The sequence below is a fragment of the Staurois parvus genome, unplaced genomic scaffold (assembly GCF_062004578.1).
Source record: "Staurois parvus isolate SC_StPar_1 unplaced genomic scaffold, SC_StPar_1.0 ptg000096l, whole genome shotgun sequence".
NCBI lineage: Eukaryota > Metazoa > Chordata > Amphibia > Anura > Ranidae > Staurois > Staurois parvus.
In genome coordinates, this window is record NW_028317892.1 from 9,642,363 (window position 1) to 9,663,176 (window position 20,814).

A 20,814-nucleotide genomic window follows, 5' to 3' on the forward strand; every position below is an offset into this window, starting at 1 on the left:
CCAGTACATCTGGATAATTAGACAGGACCATATAAGGTGGAAAAAGGTGCCATTGTCCCTGAGGCATCGGGCTCTGTTCGGGGCAAAATCTAGAGACCCAAATTGGGGTAAGGTAAGCTCGATGCACTATATACAGCTGAGTAAGTTTGTCAGGGAGTCTCGGTGAAACCAACCTGGTGCTCTCCAATATCTCATAGTGCCAACAGTTTGCTCAGCGCTTTACAATATAAAGAGAGACAATACAGCAACGATATAGTTTAATACAAGAGGGTTAGAAGGGCCCTGCTCCTTGGTGCTTACAATTAAAGAGGGAGTGGCTGGTGGTACAAAAGGTAATAATTGTGGGGGATGAACTGATAGGAGAAATAGAAGATTCAGTTATCAGCTGAAGGGAGGATAGGCTTCCCTGAAGAGAAAGGTTTTCAGAGATCACCTAAAAGTGGGCAGAGTAGGTGACAGTCTGATAGATTGGGGTAGAGAGTTCCAGAGGATGGGGGAGGCTCTGGAGAAATCCTGGAAAAGACCATGGGAGGAGGAGACAAGGGAGCCAGAAAGCAGGAGGTCATAGGAGGAGCGGAGAGGACAGTTTGGGTGATATTTGGAGACAAGATTGGTGATGTAATTTGGGGCAGAGTTATAAATGGCTTTATATGTTATTGTTAATGTTTTGAATTTTATTTGTTGGGCAATGGGAAGGACAGAACCTTGAGGGACCCCTACAGAAAGAGGAAGTGGGGAGGAGGAGACAGAGTTATAGGTAATGCTGAAGGCAGGGGCGGACTGACAACTCATGGGGACCCCAGGCAATAGGGGATCATGGGGCCCCTTATGCCTTTGCCCAAATTCAAAAAAGCCTATGAAAAAGGTACCAGGGGCATCCCATGGAGCCCCCTACTAACCCCGGGTTCTCAGGCAGTGCCCGAGTTTTTAAATGGTCAGTCCGCCCCTGGCTGAAGGAGAGCTGCGATAGGTAAGAGGAGAACCAGGATAGAGCAGAGTCTCGGAGGCCAAGAGAGTAGAGTATTTTGAGGAGAAGGGGATGGTCAATAGTATCAAAAGCCACAGAGAGGTCAAGTAGTAAGAGTATGGAGTAGTGGTCATTGGTTTTAGCAGTTAGTAAATTATTAGTGAATTTTAGTAGAGCAGGTTCAGTGGAGTGTAGTAAGCGAAAGCCAGACTGTAAAGGGTCAAGAAGGTTGTTGTCAGTGAGGTAGGAGCTCAGGCGATTGTAGACTAAGCGTTCTAAGAGTTTAGAGGTAAACGGGAGCAGGGAAATGGGTATTAAGTTGCTCAAATTGGTAGGGTCCAGCGATGGCTTGATAAGTATGGGAGTGATCTGTGCTTGTTTTGGAGGGGAGGAAAGATCTCCCAAATATGTCCTGAAATGCTTGCCTTGAGTGACTATGTGTCCATCACTGAAGTTGTACCTATGTCCAAAGAGGAACCACCAAGTGCCCATAAGACATGTATGGATGGCACAATTCCCTAAATACCAGAAAGCATCCTGACATGAAGCTCTTCGCTGGCTTCTTGGATTATGTGCTGACTTTTTCTTTGACTCACAGCCAGAAATGCAGAAGCTACCCTCTCTGGAGTGAGCGTGGAAACGGACTCTTGAACTTCAGTCTCCTCTAAATCAACAGATGTTCATCTTGAGGCAGAAAGCCAAACTGACCACTATTAATTCAGACTTCACCTTCCAAGACCAAGAACAGTGCAGTTATTGAATATGTCCTAGAAGGCCACAGCATCTTCTAATGATAAAGTCATGTACCTGGCCAATCCCATAAGGGACACACCGACCAAAGGGGCGATTCAAAACCCTTGACATCCTGCTGTGACAACATGCTCCAATCTTGTAGAACAGGCACTTGATTCAGTCACCATAAGGGAATTGTCAAGCCGTCCTCTGGAGGCACCTGAAATACTTCCATAGCTTCTATTTAAAGGAATTTCATCAACCTTAAAAAAGGAGAAATCAACAACCTGGACAAAGGTTGTCCTAATCTTCTTGTTCAGAAGGGACTGATGAGGATTGATTGGCTTGAGAAGGCTCTGAGACCAGTTATAATGGCCCTAAAAGGAAGACTGAACATTGCAGAATAGATGGCCCTTGCAGAAGGTGAATTTAACAATTCCTTTACAGTGGCTTGACTACATGATTAATTTATTGTGACAACTTGGCCACCATCATCTTAATCACTGTCTACTTAAGCAAAGCAGGAATCATACAGTCATGTTCTTCCACATGTTCTTTGGACAAATCTGGGGGTTGATTTGACTGAGAAGGTTCTGAGACTGCTGCTTAGCAGAATATATGACCCTTTCACAAGGTGAGTGGAAGCAACTCCTTTAGAATGTATTGACCACATGGTCAATGAGTGTGATAAATTGTTATGTGTCAATTTCTTTATCCCTGGTTGCTTGAACCAGCAAGGCTCATACAGTCATGCTCACCTGAATCTTCTTTTAGAAGATTCTGAGGAGGATTGTTTGCCTGAAAGGCTAGGAGACTGCTGATTGATAGAACAAATAACTCTTTCACAGTGTGAGTGGAAACATTCCTTTAGAGTGTATTAGCCTCATGTGACAACCTGTTAGGTGTCATCTTTATCCTTGGTTGTTCGAACAAAGCAGTATTCATGCAGTCATGTCCGTCCACATTGCCCTCTTCGGAAACTCTGAAGAGGGATGCTTTGCCTGGGAAGACTAGGCATGTTTATTGTCTATAGTTTTATATATATATATATATATATATATATATATATATATATGCTTTATATGATTGCATTATTTAGATTTATTTATTATTGCTTGCTTTGATTCTGTTATCTACCCCTATTATAAACATTTTCACACAATTTATAAAAGGTTTCTAGTTGTTGTTACACATCCTTGGGCTGTTGGTGTCCATTGTGATACGGGCTTTCCTGGGTTTGCTATCTGTCTTTCGGGATCTTTTAAACACACACAACTTACAAAAGTATTCACAGCCTTTGCTCAATACTTTGTTGAAGCACCTTTAGCACCAATTACAGCCTCAAGTCATTTTGAGTATGATGCTACAAGCGTGGCACACCTATTTGTGGGCAATTTCTCCAGATCTTCTTTGCAATTCCCTCTCAAGCTCCATCAGGTTGGATGGGGAACGTCCGTGCACAGCCATTTTCAGGTCTCTCCAGAGATGTTCAATCGGGTTCAAGTCTGGGCTCTGGGGGGGCGGAGCCTGACCATGGCGGCGGCGGAGAGCTCGTGGTAGGAGCTCCCGCACGAGGCTCCTCTGACCTACCCCCCCCCTTGGACTTTAAAATTCCCCCCATGGAGATGGAGCCTTAGAAGCCAGAGACCTACCTTGACAGGGGGGTTTACTGGCTCCTGTCGCTGAGCGGTTGCCCGCGGTAAGAGAGGAGGGGACGCTGAGCCTGGACGCCGAGCCGGGTTGCCGGGAAACAAGGAGGCGCGGCCGGGACATGTGACCAGCCGCGGTGCATCCCTGGGAGGCAAGGAAGCAGGCCGCCCGGCCGGAGGCTGACAGAGAGCAGGAGAGATCCCCGTTCTGTCGGACGACCTGCTATCTCTGGAGCCCTGGCAGGGGATCGATGGTGAGCCTCCCCAACCAACAAACCAACAATACAGAAGAGCGTGGAGGAAGTCCTGGAGGGTCCCCCTGAGAGGAAGAGAGCTGACCTATCGAGGAAGCTGGAGAGTGGAGCCTGGAGCTGTCTCACGAGAAGCGCAGGAGGGGTGAGTGAGACTGGCGGAGGCCCCGAATATAAAAAAAAAAAAAAAAAAAACCGTATAGAGCTGGGAGAGAGAGAAAAGGGGGGGACCCCCAGAGAATAACAATAAAAATAAGGAGAAGAGCGCAAGGTGCAGCCAAAGGCGCATAGAAAGGTGGTAAGACAGAGCTGGGAATTCTACCTCTACACCTTATTAATTCCCTTGTTTTGTAAAGTATAAGTCTATGAGAAGAAAATAAAAGTTATAGAAGAAATGAAAAATAAAAGTACAAAAGGAACCGGGCCTAAAGGGACCCAAACGGGGACAATTAGAAAGTATACATCCCAGGGAAATGTGACCCCAGAAAGGCCCCAGAGCAGAAACGATAGAGAATCTGATTTAAGTATGCAAAACAGTCCTAAACAATCATTAGAATTGGACACCAGCAATCAACAAATATCAGAGATAGAAAAAGATCTACAAATTCCAAATAAAAAAGAGATGACAGAAATGTTTAAAGATCTGGAGAGAACAATAAAGCAAGAAATGGTAAATATTCGGAATGACCTGGGGCAGTTCTTGTTAAGAGTGGAAGAAACGGAGCAGAAAGTTAAAAATCAGACCCAGATTATTTCCGAATTAGAGAAGAAGATAATTAACATGGAAAAAGTTCAGGAAAAATTGCAGTATAAGGCGGAAATTCAAGAGAATAGAGAAAGAAGGGGAAACATAAGGATAAGAGGGGTACCGGAAAGTTTAAAGGGAGAAATTTTGGAAGAGATGGTCTGCAAAATACTGAACTATATAATGGAAAACTCTGAAATGGAAAGGACTAATATAGAAAGAATCTCTAGAAATGGGAAACTCCAGGGGAATTATGAGGACAGGCCGAGAGACATACTTGTAAAATGTTATGATTTACAGCAAAGGGAAAGACTCTGGAGGAAAACTAAGGGAAAATCAGTTATAAAGTATGGAGAAATGGATATTCAAATATATGCGGACTTGTCACTAGAGACTCTCCAGAGGAGGAGAACTCTGAGGCCTTTGCTGGAGCAGATGAAAAAACAGAAGGTGCAATATAGATGGGGAGTTCCGGAGACTTTAATAGATTGGAAAAATGGAATAACAGCCCATTTGAGGTTCCCAGAGGACTTGAGAAATTTTTGTGATAGACTTGAAATGCAGAAAATTGAAATAAATGGTTGGGAAGAAGAATCTGGGGGAAATAGATCAAAGAGAGGGGAGGGGTGGAGGAGGGTGGGGGAGGGGAGGAGGGGCGGGAAGGGTGAGTGAAGAAGAGAGAATTGTTTTTTTGTTTTTGGTTTTTTTTTTTTGTGTTGTTTTTTCTCTCTCTCTCCTTGCTCTCATTCCATCGCTTCTTTTTCTCCCTAGTTCCTCCAGCCTGACCCCTTTTTTTTTTTTTTTCGTCTTTAGAAAGTACAGGTAGAGAGGAGTTCAAGGGGGGGATCCGGAAGGAGGGGAGGCTGTCCACGGGAGGAGTGAAGCCCTAAGGATTAAGTCAAAGGTGGATGCTATCTCCACAAATGACGGTTAGGCAAAGTGAAGGCCTAAAAAGAGGGGGGAGGAGGGGGGGGAGAGGTTGGGAGGGAGGAGGAGGGAGGGGAGGGAGAGGAAAGGGATTGAGGGGTGTATTGAGAGAGGGGGGGAGGGAAAAGGGGAGAGAAAAGGGTAGAGGGATAAAAACGCTCCATAGGAATAAGAAAGAGGAAGGAAAGGAGGAAGAAGGAGATGGTAGGAAAAGGGTAAGATGGAAGAAATCCAATATATAACATACAATGTAAAAGGGTTAAGCTGTCCAGGAAAGAGATTCAGGTTATTTAAAGAACTCCAACATAGAAAATCCTCAGTGGTATTTTTGCAGGAAACACATTTAGAGATAGAGTCGAAGGTTAGACTGAGGACTAGATATTTTCCAACATGGTTCTATGTGGATTCACCAACTAAAAGAGCAAAAGGAGTTGCTATAGGATTCGCAAAGAATATAAGGTTCGAACTGGAGGAGAGATTAACGGATCTGGAGGGAAGGTTTTTATTTTTGAGAGGTAAATTACAGGGAATTGAGTGTACAATAGCAAACATATACAGCCCAAATAAGAGGCCGGAGAGGTTTATGAGAGAAGTGTTGAAGAGATTGATGGACTTTAAAAGCGGGTGTATGATAGTAGCGGGAGACCTAAACATCTGTATGGACCCGCGGATGGACACCACTTCCTCTGTGAGGAGGGAGGAAAGCAAATCCTTGAGAATGTTAAAGAAATTGATGCATGAGTGTCAGCTGGTAGACATCTGGAGAATCAGGAATATGAAGGAGAGAGATTATACTTTCTTTTCGCACGTTCATGAGACTTATTCTAGACTAGATTATATATTAGTAGAACATCGAATGATTGAGTTGGTGGTAGAAGTAAAAATTGAAGGAAGTAACCTGTCAGATCATGCCCCAGTTGCATTGAAGTTAAGATGGGGTAGAGAAGGGAGAGAAGGTTATGTATGGCGGTTGAATGAGGCACTTCTCATGGAGGAAGAGATTGGTCAAAGAATTGAGAGGGAAATTGAATGGTTTTTTGAAGAGAATGAAACAGAGGATGTCTCGGTTGCAACAGTGTGGGAAGCACATAAAGTTTATATCAGAGGTCTACTCATTGCAATGGGAGCAAAAAAGAAAAAAGAAAGGACAGAAAAGATAAATAGATTATTAAATGAAATATATGATCTTGAACAGGTGCATAAAAGGGAAAGATCCAAGGAGATAATGCAGATGTTAATAAAGAAGAAAGAAGAATTAGAGAATGTAATGGAGGAGGAAAAAAGAAGAATCTTTAATAAAATAACAAGTGAAAGATATAGATGGGGAGACAGGCCGGGAAAGTATTTAATGAGAACTTTAAGAAAGAAGAAAAATAGAAATTATATTGAGAAAATAAGAAATCCCAAGGGGGAATTTGTACATTCAACCAAGGATATTGCTAGAACATTTAAAGAGTATTATAATGATCTGTATAACATTATACCCCAGGATACGTTTGAGAAAATGAAAACGGTAAATAGAGGGGAAAGAAAGAAATATCTAGAGGAGGCAGGCCTACCGAAAATAAGAGAAACACAACTAAACTCTTTAGAGGCAGAAATAACTTCAGAAGAAATAAAAATAGCATTAGAAAGCATGGCGGGAGGGAAAAGCCCAGGTCCGGATGGATATACGGCCAAATACTATAAAAAATATAAAGAGCTTTTAATACCTAAAATGAAGACCTATATGAATGCCTTGGGGAACGGGATGGAGATGAGGGGAGAGTCTTTACAGGCGAATATAGTATTGATACAGAAGGAGGATAAAGACCCCTCGCAATGCGCGAGTTATCGTCCAATAGCGCTGCTGAATGTAGACACTAAAATATATGCAAAGGTTCTGGCAAATAGACTGAAAGAGCTGATGCCGGAGTGGATACATGGAGACCAGGTAGGGTTTGTCACGGGAAGAGAGGGTAGAGATAATGCTTTGAGATCATTGTTGCTTATACAGGCGGGTAAAAAGGGAAAACCCCAATGATACTGATGTCAATAGATGCTGAGAAGGCATTTGACAGAGTGAGCTGGAGTTTTATGATGGACACTTTGGAAACGTTAGGAATGGGAGATAGAATGAGAGGCTGGATTGGAGAGTTATACAGAGGGCCTACCGCTACCATAATGGTAAATGGAGGAAGATCAGAGTATTTTAAGATGTCAAATGGTACAAGACAGGGATGTCCATTGTCTCCATTGCTATATGTGCTATCTCTGGAGCCCTTACTGTCTAGGATTAGGAAGAACATCGACATAAAGGGAATAAGGATAGGAGATAGAGAACATAAGGTAGTGGCTTATGCGGACGATCTGATGTTTTATGTTGGTAACCCTAGAACATCATTACCAAATTTAATGAAAGCATTGAGGGAGTACGGAGACCTGTCGAACCTGAAAATTAACCCGACAAAGACCAAAATCTTAAACATAAATCTCAAAAATAGTGAAAAAGAAAAACTACAAGAGGAATTCCCTTTTCTTTGGAGAGATAAAGAATTAAAATATCTAGGAATAAAACTATCAGTCTCAAATAAGAACCTTTATAAAGCCAATTATATCTCGTTATTAAATGAAATGAAGGAGGAGTTAAGAAGAGTGAGAAATGGAAACCCATCATGGATAGGTCGTATAAACTTGATAAAGATGGTAATTGTCCCCAAAGTATTATATAAATTTCAAATGATCCCAATCAAACTCCCAGAGGCATATTTTAAAGAACTGACGAAAATGATAATAAAATGTATATGGAGGAATAAAAAGCCTAGAATAGGTTATGAAACGTTGACTAGAAGTAAAGAAAGAGGAGGATTGGGGGTACCAGATTTTAAGAGATATTACAAAGCGGGGATTATTGCAAGAATCTTTGACTGGATTCATAATCCGGACAAAAGTTGGGTTAAAGTTGAGAAAGCACTGAGTGGAATAAATTTGAGTAATAGTATATGGGTACCTGCACAATATAGGGAATTAGAGGAGAGCACAAGTACGTACACCTTAAATGTCTTAAAAGAATGGGATTTATTACATAGACAAAAGGGGTGGGTCTTTAATTCACAATTAATACCACTTAGGAACACAAAATATTTCATCCCGGGTAAAGATAGTATAGCAGGGAAATGGATTATAAAACAGGAGGCGCAATTGAGAGATATAATGGTAGGAGAGGAAATTGGGTCATATAAGAATATGGAGGAAAGAAAGGGTGAAGTCTTTAATAAGATGGATAGATTAAGATATTACCAACTGAAGAATTTTTTTGATAGCCTTCCTAAGCCTATAAGAACTAGAAAAAACTGGAATCCATTTGAGAGAATTTTAGAGTCACAGGGAAATGGTAGACACGGAATGGCAAAAATACACAAGATATTAATGGAACTTGACACAGACACAAAATTAATACACATAGTGAAATGGGAAAAAGATTTGGGAAGAAAAATAGAGGAGGAGGAGAAGAAGAAGATGTTCACATTAATTCACGAAAATATTAGTATGAGAGAAGTGGAAATAAACTATAAGTGTTTGATTAGATGGCACATCACCCCCTATTTGGAGCATATGATGAATATAGAAATTTCACAGATGTGTTGGAGAGGTTGTGGAGAGGTGGGCACGTGGTATCATATCTGGTGGGAGTGTTCAGAAATACAGGTGTTTTGGCGAAGGATAGTTTACTTGATAAGGAAGATCACTAAAATCAGTAGGATTGGATCCAGAATTATGCCTTCTCCATATCTCAGAACTCCCAGTGAAAGCTTATAAGAGTTCAGGGATATGGTACTACTTAACCGCAGCAAAAAGCCTGATACCCAGGTACTGGAAGAAAAGAGAAGTGCCAACTGAGGAAGATTGGAAGGGTAGAGTAAATCAGATATCCGAGACAGAAAGATTGTATTATATGCACGAGGACAAGCTGGAGATTTATAATAAAAAATGGAAAGGATGGAGAGAATATAAAGAAAGGGTGAAATAGATGAAGTGATTATGCCCCTGGTAGTCGGTTTAGAATTGGATTCAGGAACAACAGAATTATATGGAGTAAATGAGAGAAGAGAGAATGTGGAGCGTGGGAGGGTTGGAGGGAGGGGGGGAGCATGGGAGGGGGGGATGGTAAGAAAAGAAGGTCATATATAGGAATAAATTATATAAGGAGAAAATATGTTTTTGATAAATATTTTAATAGAAATGTTGAAATGACTTGTATATGAAGTGAAAAATTAATAAATATTTATAAAAGAAAAAAAAGTCTGGGCTCTGGCTGGGCCACTCCAGGACATTCTCAGAGTTGGCCCGTAGCCACTCCTTTGTTATATGGGCTGTGTGCTTAGGGTCGTTATCCTGTTGAAAGATGAACCGTCGCCTCAGTCTAAGGTCTAGAGCGCTCTGGAAGAGGTTTTCATCAAGGATGTTTCTGTAAATTGCTGCATTAATCTTTCCTTCGTTCCTGACTAGTCTCCCAGTTCCTGCTGCTGAAAAACATCCCCACAGCATGATGCTGACACCACCATGCTTCACTGTAGGGATGGTATTGGCTAGGTGGTGAGTGGTTCCTGGTTTCCTCCAGACATGATGTTTGGCATTCAGGCCAAATAACTCAATCTTTGTTTCATCAGACCAGAGAGTTTTGTGTCTCATGGTCCCTCAGGTGCCTTTTGGCAAACTCCAGGCAGGCTGCCATTTGCCTTTTACTGAGGAGTGGCTTCCGTCTGGCCACTCTACTATACAGGCCTGTTTGGTGGAGTACTGTAGAGATGGTTGTTCTTCTGGATTGCTCATTTTGGCCAGGTGGCCCACTCTAGGGAGATTCCTGGTGGTTCCAAACTTCTTCCATTTAAGGATGATGGAGGCCACTGTGCTCATTGGGACCTTCAATGCTGCAGAAAGTTTTCTGTACCCTTCCTCAGATCTGTGCGTTGATACAATCCTGTCTAAGAGGTCTACAGACAATTCCTTGAACTTCATGGCTTGGTTTGTGCTCTGACATGCAATGTTAACTGTAGGACCTTATATAGACAGGTTTATGCCTTTCCTAATCATGTCCAATCAACTGAATTTCCCAAAGGTGGACTCCAGTCAAATTGTGGAAACATCTCAAGGATGATCAGTGGGAACAGGATGCACCAGAGCTCAATTTTGAGTGTCATGGCAAAGGCTGTGAATACTTACAGTATGTACATGTGGTTTTTTTTTGTTTTTTATTTTTAATAAATTGCAAAGATTTCAAAACAAACTTCTTTCACATCGTCATTATTGGGTATTGTTTGTAGAATGTTGAGGAAAAAAATTAATTTACTCCATTTTGGAATAAGGCTGTAACATAACAAAATGTGGCAAAAGTTAAGCGTTGTGAATACTTTCTGGATGCACTGTATATACAGTACGTGATTTGCACACGGTGCTATTGGCTGTTGGGGATGTTAGTCACTGGGTCCCGGCTGGGACTTGGTGATTGTCTGCAAAGCTGAGAGGGGAGAGACCTGTGTGTAAACAACACAGGTCTCTCTCCTGTCAGCATGGACATACTGCATTATATCTCTCTGCACAACAGAGATACAAAGCAGCTTGTCTCCCAAGTAAAACAGTACACAGTTAACCCTTTGATCGCCCCAGATGTTATCCCCTTCCTGCCCAGTGTCATTAGTACAGTCTCAGTGCTTTTAATTAGCACCGATCACTGTTATTAGTGTCACTGTGGATGTTAATGGCAGTTAGTCACTTCCCACCCAGTGTCAGAATCCCCGCCGCAGTCCTGCTATAAGACGCTGATCTCTGCCATTACTAGTTATAAAAAAGAAAAAGAAAAGAAAATTCCAGTATATATACCACCTTTCACATAAACCAATTAATATACACTTATTGGGATTTTTTTTTAGCAAAGACAAGTAGCAGAATACATTTTGGCCTAAAATGTATGAAATTTTATTTTTTACATTTTTTTTTATTGGATATGTTTTATAGCAATAAATGGCCTGGTCAGGAAGAGGGGTACATCCTCTGAAGGGCAAGTGGTTAAAAAAGTGAGTAAATCTCAAAATCCTTATATTAGCTTTTATTTCCATACATGCAAATGCATTGAAAACACTGCACAATCTATTCCAAACCAAAACATGAAGAAAGATGTTTCAAATTTGTTATTACTTTACGAAAATGTAAGAAAAAGTAATATTAAGCTGTTCAAAAAAATAGCGTCTGCATTTTTCTTTACAAACATTCACTATATAAACTGAAAATGCTTGAAGATTTAGCTTTCCTGTGAATCACTGAATATTTGGTTGTATAAGCACTGTTTCTGAGAACTGCTTCACATCACTTTCCCCTCCCCTCTGAAGCATGCACACATCACCCCCACACTTAAAAAGCCCTCCCTGGACCCCAATGACCCGAACAACCTCAGACCCATCTCCCTGCTCCCATTCACATCCAAACTCCTCGAGCGCCTAGTCTACACCCACCTAAGCTCTCACCTCAACGACAACAACCTCCTCGATCCCCTACAGTCCGGCTTCCGTCCCCTACACTCCACCGAAACTGCCTTGCTCAAACTCTCCAACGACCTGCTAACCGCCAAAGCTAATGGCCACTATTCAGTGCTCCTACTCCTTGACCTCTCTGCGGCCTTCGACACAGTCGACCACCCCCTCCTCCTCAAAAAACTACACTCCCTCGGCCTCAGAGATTCTGCTCTCTCCTGGCTCTCATCCTACCTGTCACAACGCTCTTTCAGCGTTACCTATAATGTTACCACCTCCCCTTCACTCCCCCTCTCTGTTGGGGTCCCTCAAGGCTCTGTCCTCGGGCCCCTTCTCTTCTCCATCTACACCTCCTCCCTTGGCCAACTCATACACTCTCACGGCTTCAACTACCACCTATATGCCGACGACACACAAATCTATCTCTCAACCCCCCACCTCACCCCCTCAGTCTCCGCCCGAATCACACACCTACTGAGCGACATATCAGACTGGATGTTGCTCCACTTCCTTAAACTGAACCTCCCCAAAACTGAGTTTCTTGTCTTCCCCCCAGCCCGGACCCCACCCCCCATTGACTTCTCCATCACGTCCAACAACACCACCATCAAACCCGCCCCGCAGGCCAGAGTACTTTGTGTCATTCTGGACTCCAACCTATCCTTCCAGCACCAAGTCCAATCTTTAACAAACTCATGCAGACTCCACCTCCACAACATTGCCAAAATACGCACGTTCCTAACCCCAGAAACCACTAAACAGCTCATCCACTCCCTCATCATATCACGACTCGATTACTGCAACTCCCTCCTCACTGGCCTGCCTCGCCGCTGGCTATCCCCACTTCAGTCGATCCTGAATACGGCTTCCAGACTCATTCACCTTTCCAACCGCTCCGTTTCCGACACCCCCCTCTGCCAATCCCTCCACTGGCTTCCGATTGCGCAACGGATCAAATTCAAAATCCTAACACTGACATACAAAGCTGTCCACCATACTTCGCCGAACTACATCACCGACCTAATATCCAAGTACCACCCAGCACGCACACTCCGCTCTTCACAAGACCTCCTTCTCTCTAGTTCCCTGGTCTCCTCCTCCCATGCCCGCCTCCAGGACTTCTCCAGGGTGTCACCCATCCTCTGGAACTCCCTGCCCCAACCCATCAGATTATCACCTACTCTCCTCTCCTTTAGGCACACCCGGAAAACCCACCTCTTCAGGGAAGCCTACCCCACCCCCTGCTAACTTGCCGACCTCCTCCACTCTTCCTACCACTCCGTTCCCCACAGCTTTCTCCTCCTGTGCCATCATCCCCTCCCTCCTAGATTGTAAGCTCGAAAGAGCAGGGCCCTCGATCCCCTCATGTTTTGCATTGTATTGTTATTGTTCTGTCACATGTTCTGTCCCCCTTTGTAATGTACAGCGCTGAGCGAACTATTGGCGCTTTATAAATACTGTATAATAATAATAATAATAATATGTGTTGCATTGAGTTAACCAACTTCCAGCCCAGGACAATTGCACTACATTCCACAATTCTTCTGCATTTCTTGGTTTTACCTCAGAAACAGCATTTTTTATGTTACCCCATGTTTTCAATTGGATTAAGGTCCAGGGATTGGGCTGGTCTTTCCATAACGTTACTCTTGTTGGTCTGGAACCAAGATGCTGCTCACTTACTGGTGTGTTTGGGGTCGTTGTCTTGTTGAAACACCCATTTCAAGAGCTTTTCCTCTTCGGCATAAGGCAACATGACCTCTTCAAGTATTTTGATATATTCATGATCCCTGATATGCGATAAATAGACCCAACACTATAGTATGAGAACCATCCCCATACCATGATGCTTGCGCAACCATACTTCACTGTCTTCACAGTGTACTGTGGCTTGAATTAAGTGTCTGCGGCCCCTACACCCAAAAAGAACAATCTTGCTTTCATCAGTCTACAAAATGTTCCACCATTTCTGTTTAGGCCAGTCAATGAGTTCTTCGGCAAATTGTAACCTCTTCAGCACGTTGTTTTTCCAACAATGGGACTTTGTGAGGGCCTCTTGTTGATAGCTTAGCTGATCACATAGGCGTCTTCTAATCGTTACAGTACTCACAGGTAACTTTAGACCTTCTTTGATCACCCTGGAGCTGATCATTGGCTTTGCCATTTTGGCTATTCTTCTATCCATTCGAATGTTAGTTTTCCATTTTCTTCCACATCTTTCTGGTTTTGGTTGCCATTTTAAAGCATTTGTGATCATTTTAGCTGAGCAACCTATCATTTTCTACACTTCTTTATATGTTTTCACCTCTCCAATCAACTTTTTAATCAAAGTACGCTGTTCTTCTAGACAATGTCTGGAACGACCCATTTTATCCAGATTTTCAGAAAGAAATGCACTCTATCCAGCATGTACATTTGTTGCCTTCATCCTTAAAAAAGGCCCCATTTGACACCTGTGTTTTTACAGACTGAATGACCTCACTAAGACTACTTTCACACTGATCCGCAGCAAAAACAGAGAAAAAACACATAGGCATTTTACCACATTTTTACAGCTCTTTTTGGGCATTTTTAAAAAGACACATGACTTAAAAAACACCAAAAATGCTTTTCAGAGCCGTTTTTGAGGCGTTTTCCATTGATTTCAATGGGAAGAGGAGTTTTTGGGGTTCTTTTTAACTTCCCAAACATGCCCCAAAGCGCAACGCCTCAGTGTGGAAACATACATAGATATCTTGAGCTTTTCAGGCGCTTTTTTTTAACGCAAAAACGCTTGAAAAGCTCCTCAGTGTGAAAGCAGCCTAATAGAACTCCACACTGCTATTATTTTGAACATGCCACTTTCGGTTAATGATTCAATTACACAGAATCAGCAGCATGCATGTCATGACTGTTTGGTCTGTTGGATTTCTATTACTCTACTACACTTATTAGTAAATTATTTGCCATGTAGAAATATCATTTCTACCAAAAACAGTGATTGATCAGGTTAGTGATGTCTGACTGCTATTATTTTGAACACAACTGTATGACACCATTGTATCTGAGGCTGTTTGTCACTATGCATTTGGGATGTTTTTTTTCTTTATGGCCCAAATCATTTTATAATATTTTTACAGTTTTGTAGAACATAATGATAACTGGGACTCCCCCCATTAGTGTCTTGGATGTTTGGGATTTATCCTGTTGGGGAAGTACTCTCCCTCTAGGATGTTAACCACTTGACCTCTGGAAAGTTGTACCCCCTACAAGAAGCACATGGTTAACTTAATTATGATCCCAAGGGTTTAAAGGAGGACTGCAGACATTAACTTCTTGACCAGGCCATTTTTTATTTGCTATTCAGCACTGTGCTACATAAACTGGCAATTGCTTGGTCATGTAACACTGTACCATAAAGACATTTTGTTTGACACAAAAAGAGCTTTCTTTTGGTGGTATTTAATCACCACTAGGTTTATTTTTTGCTATACAAACAAAAAACCCCACAAACGTTAAAAAAAAACAAAACTTTTTTCTTAGCTTGTTATAGAACTAAAAATTTAGGTCAAATTGTATTCTGCTATATTCCTTTGGTAAAAATAACCCAAATTGGTTGAGGTTAGTCTGTGTGAAAGTTATACAGAGTCTAAAAACTATGGTGTATATATTTAAAAATGGATCAGATCTGATGTACTGACAGCCTCCCATTTCTTGAGGCCCTACAATGCCAGGAAAGTACAAAAAGACCACTTTTGAGAAAGTAGACAGCTCGAGATATTTAGTAGGAGGCATGGTAATTTTTATGAAGTTATAATTTTTTTGAAAATTAAGAAATTAGCCACTTGCCCGCCCCCCTTTAGCAGAAACACGGCTACAGGGCGGCAGGGCTGCGCAAAATCATGTGTGATATATATATATATATATATATATATATATATATATATATACGCGTGATTTGCATTTCCAAGTAGGGAGCATGTGCGCATGTATGCCCTACCCACGTTGCCATTGGCGGCTAGGCATGTCCCGGTCAGAGATTCTCCGCTGACACCTGGTGATCGCTGTGCAAAGCGGACAGGGGAGAGACTAGTGTGTAAACAGAGGTCTCTCTCCTGCCAGCAAGGACGTGCTGTTTTGTATTTCTCTGCTGTGCAGAGAAATACAAAACAGCATGTCTCCAAGGTAAAACAGCAGTTAACCCTTGGATCACCCAAAAGTTAACCCCTTCCTGCCCAGTGTCATTAGTACAGTGTCAGTGATTTTTTTTTTTATTAGATGTCAGTGGCAGTTAGTCAGTTTCCACCCAGTGTCAGAATGCCTGCCGTAGTCCTATTATAAGTCGCTGATCGCCACCATTGCTAGTATAAATAACATAAAAATTCCAGTATTCCAGGGAAAAAAAAAAAAAAAAGACAAATTTAATTTATGTACAGCATTGCATGGTCGCTCAATTGTCAGTTAAAGTAATGCAGCGCGGTATCCCAAAAAATTGCCTGGTCAGGAGGGGGGGGGGGATCCTCAGGAGGACAAGTGGTTAACACCACTTGCCTACTGGGCACTTTTACCCCCTTCCTGCCCAGGCCAATTTTCAGCTCTCTCGCACTTTGAATGACAATTGTGTGGTCATGCAACACTGTACACAAACTCAATTTTTATAATTTTTTTGAGATAGATGGAACTTTCTTTTGGTGGTATTTAATCACCTCTAGATTTTTTCTTTTTTGCTAAACAAACTAAAAAGTCTGAGAACTTTGGAGAAAGTTTTTTTTTTTTCTTAGTTTCGGTTATAAAATTTTGTAAATAAGTATTTTTCCTTCACTGATGTGCACTAATGAGGCTGCAATGATGGGCACTGACAGGTGGCACTTAAAGGTAGCTCTGATCCACACTGATAAGGCTACACTGATCATCAAGGCACTGATGATCAGTGTACATGTCCACTGAGTAATGCCAGCTCTCCTCTCCTCACACTGAGAGCACGTGAGAGGACTGCCAATAGCCGGCATTCCCTATTTACATGCGATCACCTGTGATTGGACACAGCTGATCACATGATAGAGCCTACGTCATCGGCTCTATACTGTGATCGGTGATCCGCTGTGTCCCAGGGACACAGCACACCAATCGCCACGTGCCCCCAGGGGTGCGCATACGCTAGTGTGGGAGGACATCATATGACATCCTCGCACGAGAGAACCGCCGCCTGTCCATTTCCTTATATGGGGGGCGGGAGGCGGTTAAAAAAGTTTTTTTTTCTTTTATATATGGTCACCAGTGCAGTACAGTCTCATCATACGACTGTGTGACGCTGATCAGGGATACTGATAACTGTTATAAGCAATAGTTTTAGCTGTCATGAATGAGTTTCCATATGTCACAGTTTAGCTACTATTGACATGTTGTGACTGGCCACAGCTAATCACATGGTACAGGTAGCCAGGTACCATTTGATAGCTGTGAGTCAAGCACAGCACCACAACAGTAGTCAAGCTGTCATGAAAGGAAACTCATTCATGAGTTTTCCTACATAAATACCAAGTGATTGCTATATTTGGCCATAGAGAGCACATGATACCCGGTTGCTCCTAAGGGCCAGGTACTGAACGCCTTAATCTGCTGTGTCTACCGGGCACAGTAGTCAGTAGAGCGCGCCGCTGCACACCAGTGCGCATGTACCAGACAACTTACCAGTACGTTGCCCACCTAAACTGTGCCACTCGCACTGAAGCTACTGTGGGTGGGTGACAAGTGGTTAGAGTTCCATATTTTCACAGTATTTGATTACAAAGCCAATTTTGTAATAACCATGTTTACGGTTGATTCGTGGGTGACATCGACTACGTGTTCCTTTTGTCATATCCTGCTGTGCCCCTTTATGGCACCACTGACAACCTTTCAATCATTATTGATGGCGAGACCGTTTAACTGCAATTTAAAAAAGGTACAGTAGTCTTTCATGCAGAATCAGTGAATTGTATTTTGCACATTATGGGTTTTTTTGTTTAGTTACTATGACCTGTTCATTTATATTGTAGACATGAAAACATGTTGGATTCCATATATAATCAACTATCAAAGTTTGATGGTAAATGATATCAATCATATGATATATGTGCACTATGGTGGTTATGCCAAGTATCACTAAGATATCAGCCAATGTGATTTAGTTTGATTATTTTCATCATATCTCATAAAACACTTAAAAAATTCCCATCTGGGGTATAATAACTTTTGGGTATAATAATAGATAACTAGCAATACCAAATTAAAGGAATTACCTTCTAGTTCAAGTTACTGGCAGCACAGTGCATACAAGAAATGTGTTTTACCAGGACTATCAAGTAGTTGTCAGTCTGGAGTAGCTGTGCAAGGCTAAGTAAGTGACACAGTAATATATTTATCATATACAGACCTTTAATATCACTATTACAATCCTTCACAAATCACATTGCAATGACACAGAAGCACACGGTGAGACTATGATCATACTGGGCTTCCTCCGATTTTTCATTTCTAAGTAAAGGGGAAGTGGAGCAAGGAATGGACTGGCAATTACATACAATGATCAATATCAAATACACGTGTAGTTTGGTCCCGAAAAAGTAAAATATAACCATATTCTGCAAACATAGCTTCTCTGAGATTAAAATATTGGAAGTGTCATGTTTTTCTGTTGTTGTTTCCTTTCAGTGAACTAGTGGAGACTGCTTGAGAGATATCAGGACTGAACGCATACGGGAGACATCTTTTGCCTGCTTGCTAGACTTGGGGTTAAAGTCACAAAGACGAGCCACTCGTTCCCATTCTGTCCCCGGGGTTGATTCATCAACGTCGCTTACAAATGCCTCCTCAGCAGCCCTGGAATTAGCAAGGAATTTATTAGAAAATGTGAACAAATGGAATCTAAACATTTTACAGTTTTATTCTCTGGATAATAGAACGGTCGACTTCAAAACAAACTATGTCTATAATATAGTTATGAAAGCAACGGAAGACTGCTGGCTCTCACAGCTAATCACGCCAAAACACATGTAATTACCCTTGACATAGAAAGCCTGAGTGGGTGCGATTAGCTATGAGTGCCAGCAGCCTCCCATTGCTTTCATTGGGGTTGCCTACTTACGGAACCCCCACTGGGGTTCTCACAGCCTATTGCGGACAGGGTGCAAGTGTGAATGCACCCTAAAGCTCCAAACTATCCTCTATTACGCCCAACTACAATGATACTTGCTGAGACTTGGATATCAAATCTACGTTTGCAAAATTGTACTTTTCTGATAGTTTCCTTTATATAAATGTCCACATTGAATGTACTTTGATTATGCATATCTCTGGAAAGCGTACATTTTCTTCAAGATGGACTGTGCCCTACATATTTATTTTCTAATGTATGCTATACTGTATATGCTGCCATGAAATACGTGAGAATCCAAACAAATATTCTAATAATTTTAGGAAACTCTGGACATTGTAGTTACCTTAAAGGGTCAGTTCACAACTGCCTATGCAAATAAGGGACCACTGTAGATAAAAAACAAACTATTCAGCTTTAGTCAGAGCTGCACAATGCCCTAGGTGTAGGCAATTTACGTACCTCATGAAGCCTGACTGGAAAAGTCCCTGGACATTGCTAGGGCATTGATAAGGTAGGCCCAGCTATTACTATTTACCTTCATCATCAGAGGAGTGAGCGCAGAGCTGCTGCATCATGGGAGAGACCGCACATGTGAAGAGGTTTGAATCCAGAGAAAAAGCTCACTCCTGTGATGGTGGAGGTGAGCAGTAAAAGCTGGTTCTCCCTTCTCAATGCCCTAGCAACATCCTGGGAGTATTCCAGTCAGGCTTCATGAGGTATGCAAATGTCCTACACCTATAGCAAGGGTCTAATTCAACTTTGGGGCAGCACAGTGGCTTAGTGGTTAGCACGTCTGCCATGCAGTAAAGTGGGTCATGGGTTCAATTCCCAACCAAGGCGCCTCCTGCATGGAGTTTGCATGTTCTCCCTGTGCTTGCGTGGGTTTCCTCCCACACTCCAAAGACATGCTGGTAGGTTAATTGGCTCCTGTCTAAATTTCCTAATTTCATCCCTGGCCATGCAGAATCTCCTGCATGGTAGGGGAAAGACCTGGCAACCTACCCTGTAAAATAATTGCTAAGAGAATTCATGGAAAAAGTCGCTTACGAGTGACGGGAGATTTAGGTTTACGGCAGCATATTAGAGGAAAAAAAAATAAAAAATCTTTATACACACACACACACATATATATATATATATATATATATATATATATATATATACACACACACACACACACATATACACACACACACACATATACATACATATACACACATACATACACACACACACACACACACACACACACTTTCAAGGGTGACGGTGTGACTTTATGCTATAGGGTATATTCTTTATTTAGGTTGATACCGTAATTATATATACATAGGTCCATGCAATCACCAAGGGTCGGATACGACTGAATAGATAGATAGATAGATCGAATTCAACTTTAGTGAAAGTTACACAGCTTGTTTTTATCTACAGACATCCCTTATCTTAACAGGTAGTTGTTTGGTAAAGGTGAACTAACCCTTTAAACACAAGCAGTCTTTCAATTGTATGGTTCTAAATAAACAGCCACAGTCCCTTTAAAGGCACTATGTTTATAGTAATCTATTGCACCTGGTTAGTTCCCTGATGTGGCGGGTGCATTTGTAGCCTTTTTTCAGACTTGTTGCATTTATCATCACCTAGTGATCCTACCAGTTACACTCCCTGTCCTAGACTGACGTCACTCACTCAGTGTACTGCATCTATGGAGAAGCAAGGCTGTTATCCAAAGCAGCTCTCCATCTATGTAGAAATGGTGTTGTCACCCTAGGCTGTTCTCCATCTATGTAGAAATGGTGTTGTCACCCTAGGCTGTTCTCCATCTATGAAGAAATGGTGTTGTCACCCTAGGCTGCTCTTCTGATTTTGGATTGCCTTCGCCTCTTCTGTCCATAACATAGGGTGAAATATTCTGTAGCCCACAGC

At 42.0% G+C, this 20,814-nt stretch overlaps 1 protein-coding gene across 4 annotated transcripts in view; it reads right to left on the bottom strand.

Annotated features, from left to right (window-relative positions):
- Positions 1-18,151: 18,151 nt before the first annotated feature.
- CLTA (clathrin light chain A) overlaps positions 18,152-20,814 on the bottom strand; it is a 47,471-nt gene continuing 44,808 nt past the window's right edge. For all 4 annotated transcript variants that reach the window (XM_089670887.1, XM_089670884.1, XM_089670886.1 and 1 more), the window contains one exon: positions 18,152-18,617. In XM_089670887.1, coding sequence (XP_089527013.1) covers positions 18,446-18,617 — 172 coding nt within the window. In that variant the 3' untranslated portion in view covers positions 18,152-18,445. The remainder of the gene's footprint in view (positions 18,618-20,814) is intronic.